At 40.1% G+C, this 12,976-nt stretch overlaps 1 protein-coding gene across 5 annotated transcripts in view; it reads right to left on the bottom strand.

Annotated features, from left to right (window-relative positions):
• nf1a (neurofibromin 1a) overlaps positions 1-12,976 on the bottom strand; it is a 92,817-nt gene that overhangs the window by 21,579 nt on the left and 58,262 nt on the right. For all 5 annotated transcript variants that reach the window (XM_089013178.1, XM_089013177.1, XM_089013179.1 and 2 more), the window contains 7 exons: positions 9,847-10,005; positions 8,909-9,006; positions 5,862-6,008; positions 5,476-5,622; positions 4,362-4,472; positions 706-1,138; positions 252-592 (listed from right to left, as the gene is read on the bottom strand). In XM_089013178.1, the coding sequence (XP_088869304.1) occupies positions 252-592; positions 706-1,138; positions 4,362-4,472; positions 5,476-5,622; positions 5,862-6,008; positions 8,909-9,006; positions 9,847-10,005 (1,436 nt within the window). The remainder of the gene's footprint in view (positions 1-251; positions 593-705; positions 1,139-4,361; positions 4,473-5,475; positions 5,623-5,861; positions 6,009-8,908; positions 9,007-9,846; positions 10,006-12,976) is intronic.

Below are 12,976 nucleotides of genomic sequence, written 5' to 3'. Positions count from 1 at the left end.
TGCAGATGACTTCTTTCAAAAAGCCATTTAATGACTAACTCAGTTACTGTCTGATAATATTAATTTGTTACTCAGCAAAATGTATTTTTTCCTATAATGTTCCATCTATAGCATACGATGTTTAAACAATAAAAAGTTGATACACTCTTCTGTACTTGATAACTTTATTATTGGTTTCAGTATGTAAATATTTCCTTTTTTTTTTTTTTTAAACTGCTGAAAAAATAAATATTCCGCTGCACTCTACTGACCTGAGACTGGGGTCAGAACTGCCGAGGTTGAGCAGAGCAATATTTAACAGGGTGCCGGGAACGTCTTTGGGTCGGATCTTGGTATGCTGAGGAATGGAGTCAGGCTGCGATAGCTCCCATCGCGTTCGAATGTGGATAATAGACTGGACAATGGCATCACATTCCTGATGCATGAAAGTAAGTGGTGTGCCCTGATTGGCCATGGTGAGTGTGAACTGGCTCTCATCTACCAGACATATCTCCTCAATTTCTGAGGCATAGTAGACATCGTTGAGGAAGACAGGCTGTCCAAGAACACGGGTTCGTTCGGCCGAGGTCACCTGTACCGCGGTCGAGCCCACCTGAAGGGGAAGAAAATGCATCCTTTCAGCTCATAGAGTTTGCTTGGGTACAGTAATGCAATGGACACATTTAGACGCGCGTCCAGTAAAGATGACCTCTGATAAATCTTCACCTTTATCGAGACCTTGGTATCTTTGTGAGCCAGTTTGAGAGCATTGTGGAAAACTTTGAGATCTTCTTCCAGAGTTAGTGTGGCGGCAGGTAGCTTCTGTTGGTCAGGTTCAATGTGCTCGGCTACCTTCGCTGGTGAGTCGATGAATTGGAGCCTCTTACTCCCCTTTAAACCAGTCAGAAGCCGCTCGTGGTATTTGGTGTACTCTCTCACCCACGTGTTGCAGTTGTAGACATAGACAGCGGCCACGTTTTCATACGCAAATCCAGGAAAGACCACAAACCATTTGGACAAAAAATCGGTCTTGAAGCGGTTACTTGGGCCCACATGAGTCAAGTCCACCACAATCTCATACGGTTTGGCGTAATAAGGTTTGAGGGTGAGGAGTACATGGTAGATGAGCAGGTCTCCATTAATCTGTCCAGTTTTGAATCTGAAAGGAATAATACAAAAACGAACATTGGAATATTTATGGTTTTCTGCGGTAGATGATGTTCATCAATGAAAGTTTGATGCATGTGACAAAAAATGAACATTGTTGAAATAACATAACATATTTTTATCTTTGGCAGATTTGAGGGACAAAAGCAAGGTGTCCGAAATAACACTATTTGAGTTGGTTCATTGTATTTTGAGAAGACATCAGCAGGAATTGTGCAACTCCACCAACATCTCGATTCTCCCGTTTTAGGAAGTAAGTATTGACACAAAAATGTGCAACATCATACGGTTTCGGCAATGCGACGATAGATTTAATTAACGTGGGATGAAATGCAATCTTTTTTCCTCTAAATCACAGAACGGAATGGAAGGAACTAGAGCTCTATGGCTCTTAGTCACGCTGTTACTCCATCGCATCAACGCAGACCTCTCATTTCCATCTTTGGAGCTGAACCAAACCACCAACGACCACACAAACCTTTCAGACAAGGACAACAATGGCACACGATCACACTGTTTGTTTGACACTGAGATGGGTGTTATTGCAATAAGTTCGGCAGGAGGCCTGATTTTTTGCCTACTAATTGCCACTTTGGTATTGGCTCGTCAACTCTACCACATTCGGCGCCAGGTTTATTCTCCACAAACCTCCCACTACAATATGTACTTAGTAAGGAATGCAGACTACTGGGACACTCACCCACGTGGCCTGAATGGGCCGTGTTACACGAGTGTCATGTTGGAGGAGGTGACGGCAGACAACACAATACATGAAGAGAACAAAGTTGAATTGCAAAGGGAAGAGGAGATGGCTATGGCAGAAACTGAGCAGGAAAGAAAAGCTTTCAATCCTGAGGCGAGTGATGGTCAAATGTTGAGCTCTGACTCAAAAGACTGAATTTGGTAAAATGCAGAAGCTTCATGTCTGTCCAATTCAAAGAATATTTAACGAGGTGTGTTGTGTGTTCTATAACTAGGACTATTAAAATTGAAAAGCAAACCTACGATCTACTATGGCCCCCACTTTTTTATCCCATTTGGGTAGGTTGGTTGTATCAAATGAAAATTGTATGACAATGGCCAGGCATAAGACTCTGTGCAAACCTTTGAGGAGACCTTTTTTGGTCAAGTGAAACTACATTCACATTATAGCAGAAATGTAGGCCAATAAGTCTACAATAACAGTTCAAGGACAACCGATACCGCCGGACAAGTTGTGTCCATAATTTGTAAAATCACTTCAAATGACTTCTACTGACTTCTACGTATTTTACAAAGATTCCACCGCATAGAGCTATATTTTACGCTTTAAGACTCACGCTGAATATTCAGGAAGTCTTGTTTTTGAGTTGATGACGATCCCCTAAGTGATGTCACGGAGGGAGCGCCCGTGACCGAGAAAACGACACACAATGCATTTTGGGTACTTTCTTTGGTCTGAAAACATCGTGTTGATGGCGAAATTAGAAGGAAAACTACATAAATAACGTGATGGTGAATCGTCGTGTGTCGCAGCCAATTGCGGTAACACGCATCGAGAAAGTAAGTTCCCACACAAATTCCCAGCGAACAAATCAGCCCATTTCCAACAGAGCTTGTGCGCCATCTTGTGCAATTTCTGGGCGCTACATTGGAGTCCAGACGGCTCGAATTGATACGGAAGGACTTCTTTAATCGATTGCAAACATGTATGCTTTCCTCTTCAGAACTATTTGAATCATATTCATAACTGGATGAGTAACAAGAAAGCATCTTCTCTGAATCTGAACTCTCTGAAGCCATTATTTTGATTCTGGAGCAAGGCAGTGTGTGACCAGTAGTGACATCACGAACAAGGGGGCGGGGCTTTCTGAATCTCACCAGTTCCAAACTCATTTTGTGGCAGTCTTGGGACACTTTAAGTCATTTTTATTGGTGTTTTGAATTTGGCTAAAAATATCAGCCTGCGTGTTTTGGGTATTTTAGATCAGATAAGGGCAAACTAAGGCCCGCGGGCCACATATAGGCTTTTTAATCCGGCCAGCCGAACTTGTCCAAATTATATAGTAAAAACAGTGTCTGAAACTCACGACAAAAAGTTAGCGGACAGGGCAGACAACTCTGATAAGTTGCCTGCCCCATTTTTCACAACTTGAAACACAATAAGACGACTAATCACTTGTTTAAAATTGCTTTCAATGTATAGTTCTATCTACCATTTTATTATGTATCATTTTACTTATGGTTTTATTGTTATGTGCTTTGTTTTATTGTTCTTATTGTAAAGTGTCCTTGGGTGTTTTGAAAGGCGCTTGAAATAAAATGTATTATTTTTTATTTTATTAATCACATTAATAAAAAAAACATTGTCACAAAGTATGAAGTATTTTTTAATTAAGGATGTACCTACCACAAATGCTACCTTGCTTAATTTACAGTAAATGTCCATGAATGTAGATTTTGCTGCAGTAGTCATTTGTCATCATAGTGCACAATGCAATGTTTGCATTGCTTGCTACAAGCCACTAAGCCCCTTTCATAACTCTCAAGTACACTTTACAGTCACGGTTTAATGTAAATTTACGTTTTGTAGCGTCACATAAGTTGTTAGCTTCTTTTGAATCTTTCTTCTGGGCTGAGGTTCTGTGCATCTATTTTGGAAAATGACATGCACATACACGACCTTACGCTTGCGAAACGCTTGCGAAAGTCCGGAAGAAAGAAATAATAATCACATGTGAGAAATTGTGATTCGGGCAGAACAGGCCCGCATGTAGCAAAACTATGTATAGGACAGCCATTAAAAATGAAGTAAATAAAAACAGTAGTATACCTCCTTTATTTTTATGCTTCCAAAATTAAATACAAAATTTTAAAAACACGTAAAAGTGTTTTGCATGAAAATTGGCGTTGGCTTCCAACCAAAAATATTTCAGAGGAAAAAATATTTTACACATACACTAATTTCCAAATGACAAAACTCACCTGATTAAATTGCAACAGCTAAATGTAAGCACAAACCTAATGTGTGGGTATATTGTGGATTTCAAAACAAATTGGTCAATTTTGTGTGTAAGCATTTATCATAAAAAGGAATTATGTACAGAATAAAGCAGCATCATATTGTATAGTAAAGCATCTAGGAGGAATTAATTAAAGATTTGTTTGGGCAAGAGAAGATCAGAATGAAGAGACATCTTCAGGATTAAAAGTAAGACTTGAGGGCAAAGTCTTACCTTCGAGCCACATAGTAGAAGACTGGATTGCCGTTCTTTGAAGTCCCAGCCTGATAGAAGATGTTAAGAGTCTTCAATGCTTTAAATTCTTCTTTTTCATGGACCTGGTGCCTAGAAGACAAAATATCATATTGGCCTGAATATAAGACATGCCCTATTATGAGGCGACACCCTTTTTTTAGGTGGGATTTGAAGGATGGAAGAGAATCAATGTTACGAATGTTGGGAGTATAATGTCTAGACCTCGATTAGAAGGCGACCCCCACTTTTTCAATCTTATTTCAACGCAAACCACACCGTCTTATATTCAGGCCAAAATGGTAAAACTTTGGACCAGCAAGGCCACACAGTTTTTAAAAACATTTTGGATTGTATTGGATTGATTGGATTTGCCTTTATTAGTCTCGCAGTGGAGAAATTTACAATTACATTACATTTACATTTTCAATACATTATTTTATGAGAGCGCTTGAAGACATGCTGGAGCCTAATCCCCATTCTTCGGGCAGTTGGCGGGATACACCTTGAACTCGTTGATAGCAATAGGGCACATAAAAAAAAAAAACCCTACAATCACACACTTTGGACAATTTAGAGCAGGGGTGCCCATTATGTTGATCATGATTGACCAGTATTTCGCAAACTGGTGCCAAGTCGATCACTAGATCTGTAGAGTAAAAAAAAGTATTCTATTTTTGTGTTAATGCACACCGCACCCCAATCACCTGATCCGCATCAATGTAATAACAAGTATTAAAAACAATAAAATGAAGGTGGAGTGGTTCGTATGTCGATGTCACGGTGTCTACGTGGATTTTCTCAAGGTGCGTGGCAGGCTGATTGAACACTCAAAATTGTCCTGAGGTGTGAGTGTGAGAGCGAATGGTTGTTTGTTTCGGTGTGGCCCCTGCCTACTGGCCCGAAATAGGCTTGAATAGGCTCCAGCACCCCTTGCGACGCTTGTAATAATAAGCGGATGGGGAAATGAATGAATGAATGAATGAATGAAAACAAAATAGGTCACCTTACATTTATGTTGGCGGCTGACCTGTGTCACATGAAGTTGTTTGCAGCACATAAGGAACAAGTTCAGAAGTAAGGAGATTAATCTTGCCTGGTCATGAATTCTTCAAATTTGGAACTGGTCAAGTTGAGGCTGGACCAGTGAGTGTCAGCCACAGGCTTGTGTTCAGGTGGTCCCAGATATGCCAGTAAGGTTGCCATTTTGTCAAATGGACGCCTGCCAACAGCCTTGTGGTCTCTGGAGAGATATTTCTTGTCTTTATCATTTTCTATATTCTCAAATAATTCATACAATGCCAGTTATTTTAAAAACAAAAAAAAAATAAATACATCCAAATAATGATGTGGAATATTAATTTAATATACGCACTAAAGTATTCAGAGGGCAAACTGGAGTATCGTCAAACTCCTCAATGAATAACACATTTATTACGAAGAACACCGGGTTGTTTTTGCCTTTAGAGCATACATGCTAACCTGTTGCTGGAGAGGTACTGGCCAATCCTTTCCTGGTTGTTCCATAACAGCCGGTGGAGTGCGAGCACATTACCGTCACTGATGAAGGAAAGGCTGTGATTCACAGAGTCACTGGGTGGAGAATCAGATGCTATGTCCAAGAAGAAACTGGAGCAACAAGGAACGAAAACACCACTTAGACTAAAAAGGGAAGCAAGTGAAATCTTCAGACACATTGTAGTCTAATCTGAGTCAATCCCCATCAGTGATGGCGCCGCAATAGGGCAGGTACAGGTGCGGCAGAACGCAGCCAGCCACTTCCTGTTTAAAGTATCAAGTGGTTGCCAAAGGCTAATTATTTTCATTGGGATTTGTAGTAAAACGTGTCTCTGTTTCCAACAAATGACTAATTTGTTGCCTGCCTGGTGACGGATTATTTCTGATTGTATTTTGTTGAGTAAAGCCTCTGCCATGGTACAGTGAGACCTCAACTTACGAACACCTTATCTTACGAACTTTTCATCTTACGGACGTCAAATTTATGAAAATTACACCTTATAATAAGCACTATTTTCATAATACTAATTTATGAAAATTAGACCTTATAATAAGCACTATTTTCATAATACTAATTTATGAAAATTAGACCTTATAATAAGCACTATTTTCATAATACCAATTTATGAAAATTAGACCTTATAATAAGCACTATTTTCATAATACCAATTTATGAAAATTAGACCTTATAATAAGCACTATTTTCATAATACTAATTTATGAAAATTAGACCTTATAATAAGCACTATTTTCATAATACCAATTTATGAAAATTAGACCTTATAATAAGCACTATTTTCACAACACGACCTTCGGATCTGGCGGAGTGATCTTCGGTGGAAGCGCACGACCGAACAGCGCTCCAGCCGGCGCTACTTTCCACACCCCCTCTCATTGAATGCACACGTCGATCGCCTACTTGGAGCTTTTTGCTGATAATTTTACTATGATGGGACCGGAAAAAAAACTCACCACAGGCTCGTGTTCAGCCCAAGAAGACAAAATAAAATCACAGTCGCTGAGAGGAAGGAGATAATTGAAAAACACGAACGAGGTGTGCGTTTGTGTGATTTAGTGGCTGAGCACGGCTATGCTAAGTCAACCATTGCTCCCATTCTCCGGAACAGAGAAGCCATCAAAGGTGCGTCTGTTGCAAAAGGTGTTTCCGTGCTCTCAAAGCGACGGTCTCGGGCAATCGAAGAAGTTGAAAAACTTCTGTTAATTTGGATTCACGAAAAGCAGCTATCTGGCGACAGCGTGAGTAAAGCTTTTTTAATGCGAGAAAGCACGGCTAATTCACGCCGATATCGCCATGCGCCAACCTGGAAGTTCGGCGCTTATTGATGATTTTAAAGCCCGTAACGGATGAGGAGGAGATGGCTGCACCATCAAGTGAGCTCATCAAGGCAATGTTGGCAAAGTGGAATGATGTGGAGGCTTTTACCGAACAGTTCCATCCAGAAAAGACTGGCTATGACAATCATCAACATGATGAACGATAAGGTCACTTGTAAGGTCAGCTTCGTAAGACCTTACAAGTCAGAAAGCAACAGGTGTCAATTAAGAGGTTTTTAATCAGCAAAAATGATGAGGAGTCTCCGAAGAAGCAAAGAAGAGAATCCACACCAGAGGTTAAGTTACCAACAGTCCTTATGGAAGGTGACTCTCCTTCCATAAGCCATCAACGACCATCGAAAAGGTAAATAAAACTTTATTTTACAGCAGTTTTTCTTTAATTACAGTCCTCATGTAATGTGCCTCTCTTTCCAAACAGCAATTCCCTTTGACCTTCGACCTCCAACGCCATTCCATCAAGCCATCAATGACCATCGCAAATGTAAATAAAGTGACTTTATGATACAATGCAGTGAATTTCTTTCATGACAATACAATAGCACATTTATTATACATAGAATAAGGTATGTTGTGTGCAGTCTCAAGGCTTATTTAGTTGAAAAGTATATTTTATGGAAACCCGGGAACGGATTATGGTTTCCTATGGGATTTTTTTTTGAGATACACACTTTTCGCCTTACGCACTCTGTCTGGGAACCAATTAAGTTCGTGAGTTGAGGTCTCACTGTATTTTGCTTCTCTCAATATGTCATGAAAATAATGTCATGATGTGTCAGGTCTGGTCACACACGCATCTCTCAGACCAGGGAAATGAGCGGGGTTGCCGCTTGCCAGTTGCGTGTTGAAACCGGAGTTAAAAAAAAAAACGACAGCAGTTGAAAAAAAAACACTGCTGTTTTCTTCTACGTTGATCGAAACAGCACCACTCTGCCCCTTAGTAGACAATTCTTGAATTCTTGAAAGCTCATTAAAAAGATGAATTCCATGTTGTTCATGCATTTTTTTCCCACTTTTAAAATCCTGCAGGCCTAATAAAACCTGCATGGGGGCCGGTTCTGGCCCACGGGCCGTATTTTTGACACCTCTGGTCTAGCCTGTATAACCTTCTTATACGCAGAGTGAACCAAGTTCATTCTTGGAGCCATCTGTTAACCTCGATACACTGCTTACTGGAGACAGACTGATAAAATATTTTTGGGAGAATGCTGCCTCGCTGTTGCAACATAGTCTCGATACCGCCCTTCTGATGAAATAAATATGTTGTGTGTCCATGGTGTGATCATGCACCCGTTGTCTGTAAATCATGTGTGTCCGGAATATTCTGCAAATAAACCATTAGAAGATACTGTTCATCGACTCCAGCCTGTATTTGGATAATCAAAATTCTCATCATCCGATATTAACGAACACGCGGAAAGAAGGCCACGCTCCTCCAACACTGGTCACAGACATTGATGGATCATGTTTACTCGTAGGAGAGCTGAGTGCAGTTTTACAGGTCAAGTCTCTAAAGTGCTTTCCAACCAACACTTCTATCATTTAACAACGCCATTGATCACGATTTAATATACGTATCTACGGAATTCTGAGCAGGTCGCAGGTGAGGGGCACAGCGGTGGTTACACTTAGTATTTTTGGCACTGGGATTGTTTTACCTTCGGGCTGAATCAAAGTTGTTCTTCACAAAATCATTGAAGGGTCTCATGTGCTCTTCCTTGGTAAACAAGACATGGTTGGCAATGCTTTGCAAAATCTAAAGGAAAAAAAAAAACACATTTTCACTTAGTATGACTATGACTGTAGTCTGCCAATGTTCAAAGCTTTGAGACTGAGACAGAGGCATCGACCTGAATGCTGCTTGGTATGTGTGCAAGTGAATGTGTCTCTGTGAAGGAACACCTTCAAACCACTGACAGTCACGTTATTCTGGAGAATTCAACTACAATTAAAACTATTTCTCTGTGGCATTGCATTGTCCTGTAGAATATATGTGAGATTAAATAATCCCGCCAATAAATTAATAATCTATATTAAAGGTAATTTCAATGTGATGCTCTCAATAACTCCTTCACAGCCAGACTATTTGTCATTGTCACTCGAATTCCAGAACCCACAGAAGATTGTGTTTCAGCACTATATAATTCATAATACATAATTTAGGACTACACATTCAATGCAGCCTAAGAAACTTTAGATTCTCTTCTTTCATCAGAAAAAAAGAGTTAATTCCTAAATGATATGGGTCTAGAGTTATATGAGTTTGAAATGAGGGTGACTGTCCAAAATACAATGAATACATACACATTGGTTTATATAGCGCTTTAACATCTGAAGCAGAACAGAAAAAAAATGGAAATTCTACCCCCTTGTGGAAGGGAAAAACATTGCTAGAGGCCTGTGCCAGAGGCCACGGCCAGCGCTTTATCGGCACGCAAACAAGAAAAAACAAAACCCGAAGTAATTTGGGAATGGCGGTTTATGTCATAAAATGAACATACAGCAAACCATACGGCAATTAAGATGACAAACAAATGTAGTGATGTTTCGTCCAATTCAAATTATGATTTTAGAAATATCCTTTCAATGCGCTTGCCTTTGACATGAGCTTGAGACCTCGTTCGATTCTCGGAAGGGGCTTTTTCTCCAGGATGCCAGCCTCATATGGGGATACAATAGCTGGATTTACAAACCGCAGAAACATGGCGCTGCCCACTGCACCAATACTATTCTGCGGGAACCGCTGACTCACCACCTACGTAAAGGAGCATGAAAGAAGCAGGGGCAGTTGAGAAGAGAGAAAAACAAAAACAAAAGATATGTCAAATCAAAATAAAGTAGAGAGGTTTGGGAAAGGGGGCCAGGAAGGGGCAAAGAGAGGGACAAAAACATGAATTTGGATGGAGGGCACAATAAAGCACTGATTGGAAAAATAATTATCCGGTATTCATATCTCCAGACGACCAGAGTAAAGTGAGCCCTGGCAACATAAATGCAGGTTTTGGGATGAGTGCTTGTGCACTCCAGTTTCGTCCCACAAAAACACACATGGCAGGCTAATTGAACATTCAAACTTGTCCTTAGTGTGCGCGTGAATGGTTGTTTGTCTCCGTATGCCTTGCGATTGGCTCACAACTGGTGCAGGGTGTCCCTTGCCTACTGCCCCAAGTAACTGGGATAGGCTCCACCACCTCTGCGACCTTCGTGAGGATCAAGCGGACCAGAAAATAAAATGATTGAAATGAATGACTAAATCAGGGGTGTCAAAGTCAGTTTTTGCCGCGGGCCACATTGTAGTAATGGTTTCCTCTCGAGGGCCGTTATGAATTTGGGGAACCCATTAGAATGTTTAAATCCCTTCAAATATTACATATAGAGCACACAGCAAATTAATGAATAACTCGTTTTCAAATCCGAAGTCAAGAATAATGACTTTTATTGTGGTTGACATCCAAAAAGATGAAATTTTGGCTCAGATTTTAGCAATCATCGTGGAATTTAACAAGTTTGATTTGCTTTCGCGGGCCGAAAAAAATGATGTGGCAGGCCGGATTTGGCCCGCGGGCCTTGACTTTGACACCTGTGGACTAAATAAACACACGCACGCACACACCCACACACTGCATTCTCTATCTATTGCTTCACAATGGTTGAACTATTTGCATCCCAAGTTTGATTTACGATGGAGAATGATGAAACAATGATGTATTCACTTTCAATGCAAAAGTTTCAAGAAAAAAATTGACTTTATGAGGCTTAGTCAACCAAGATTGCTTTACAGCAAGGGTGGCAAACTTGTTTTTTGTAGTAACGGTTTCCTCTCGGGGGCTGTTACGAATTCAGGGAAACTATTAGAATGTTTAATCCCCTCCACATATTACATATAGAGCGCACAATAAATTCATGAATAACTAGTTTTCACATTTCAAGTAAAAAATAATGACTGGTATTGTGCTTCAGATAGGACAATTGAAAATTTTGCTTCGGACTTCAGCAAGCATCTTGCCACTTGACGTGCTTGATGTGCTTTCGCGGGCTGAATAAAATGATGGACCGGGCCAGATTTGGCCCCCGGGCCTTGACTTTGACACCTGTGCTTGACAGAGTGGATTGTTTTCAAGCAAGTTTTTTTTAAACAAAGCTAGAGATAGGGGGGGGTGTTAATTTACAAGTCCTATATGTGTAGTTGTGTGAGGGTGCCCCAGTTGTACACATCTGTGCTGAGTACAATGTTTTTATGTATGTATTTTTTTAGTATTCATTGTGAAGTACACCAGTATACAGTGAACCCTCGTTTATCACGGGTGACACGTTCCAAAAATAGCCCTCAATCCGTGAAGTACAATGTAGTCAGCATTTTTATTTATTTATTTTACAATGCAAAACTGTACATATTGCAGAATGAAACCAAAAATAAAACCTCTTTTTTTATAGTTTAAAGAACGGTGTTGTAAAACCATATTTTGCTGCTGCGCCTATTTGTCTGGACTCCGCTGCGCTGTAGCGTCTTTTTCTCCTGAAGGACGCTTTCTCCAAGAGAAGAACATTGTTATCAGTAGTTGTTGGCACTTTTTTACTCTCTTTTTAGTCTCTTTTTTTAGAATAGAACAGCTCATGGAGCATTCTGCTGCTGAGTGCAAAGCCAGTGTGTTTGATTTTATTCTGCTTTGTTTGCAGTGTTGTTTCTTTTCCGTTGTTTGTTTGTACATTTGCATGCCGTTAATAACATTAAAAAAAAAAAAGTTTTTTTCCCCCTGAAAAAAAAATCTGCGATGCACTGAAGCCGCGATAAGTGAACCGCTAAGTAGCGAGGGATCACTGTATTACACTGCAGATATTTCAATATCTATTGGAAGATGAAGGTAATAGTTTTGATGTGTGAAGTTACTTTTTATTTCCTTAATGCCTGATATGGGCCTTTTTGGGGATGGCCATAAAATCGGGTACATTAGTGTCGCGTGCGGGTGAGAGTGCTTGTCAGGGAGACTATACGTACAACTGTATGTTAATTTACAAATTAGTTTTTGGTCACATTTTAGTAACACACAAAATGTTATAGCCATAGTTATACACTGAACATCAGTGAACTTTATTCTGGCCTCTCCTTTGCCAGCGTCCATACAATTCAAAAAGTCATTTAAGAGATAAGACCATTTGCTATGTAACATAATAGCTGTTATGAAGTTTACTATATGTTCAGAATTTGAACTGCTATGGTAATACCTTTTAATTGTTTTACCTTTGGGAGCAGTATGAGAGTATACTCATACTAAAATGAAAGAAGTCACATTTAAAAGATGAGAAATTAAAATAACAAGCTGAGGTGGGCATTTGGTTCTCTGTATTAAAAGCGTAAATGGGCATACATGTGATCAATGCGGAATGGGTTTTAAGGTAACTGAGGCGACATTTCAATCCCTATTGTATCGCACGTCTTCTTTTCCCTTCATGGGGTCGCCACAGCGAATCAGTGTCCTCCATCTTCAGAGGTTTGATCCGCATGTTTGTTTTAGCCAAGCTTTTACGTCGGATGACCTTCCTGACACAACACTGTATTTATCCGGGCTTGGGAAAATGCAGGAACGAATACAACATTTCCTGAGCGACACGCACTTCAAATTCATTTTCAACAAATGAAGACAATAAACCAAGTGAGGAGAATGCAAAAAAAAAGCCTTTTTTTGCATCAGGGAGAAAGAATTTGGGGGGAAAGTATCTGAGGGAAA

This window comes from Hippocampus bargibanti, linkage group LG14, assembly GCF_051943395.1.
Source record: "Hippocampus bargibanti isolate YZ-2025 linkage group LG14, ASM5194339v1, whole genome shotgun sequence".
NCBI classification, from domain to species: Eukaryota; Metazoa; Chordata; class Actinopteri; order Syngnathiformes; family Syngnathidae; genus Hippocampus; species Hippocampus bargibanti.
The sequence above is the reverse complement of the archived record's forward strand: the minus strand, read 5'-3'. Positions and strand labels throughout refer to the sequence as shown.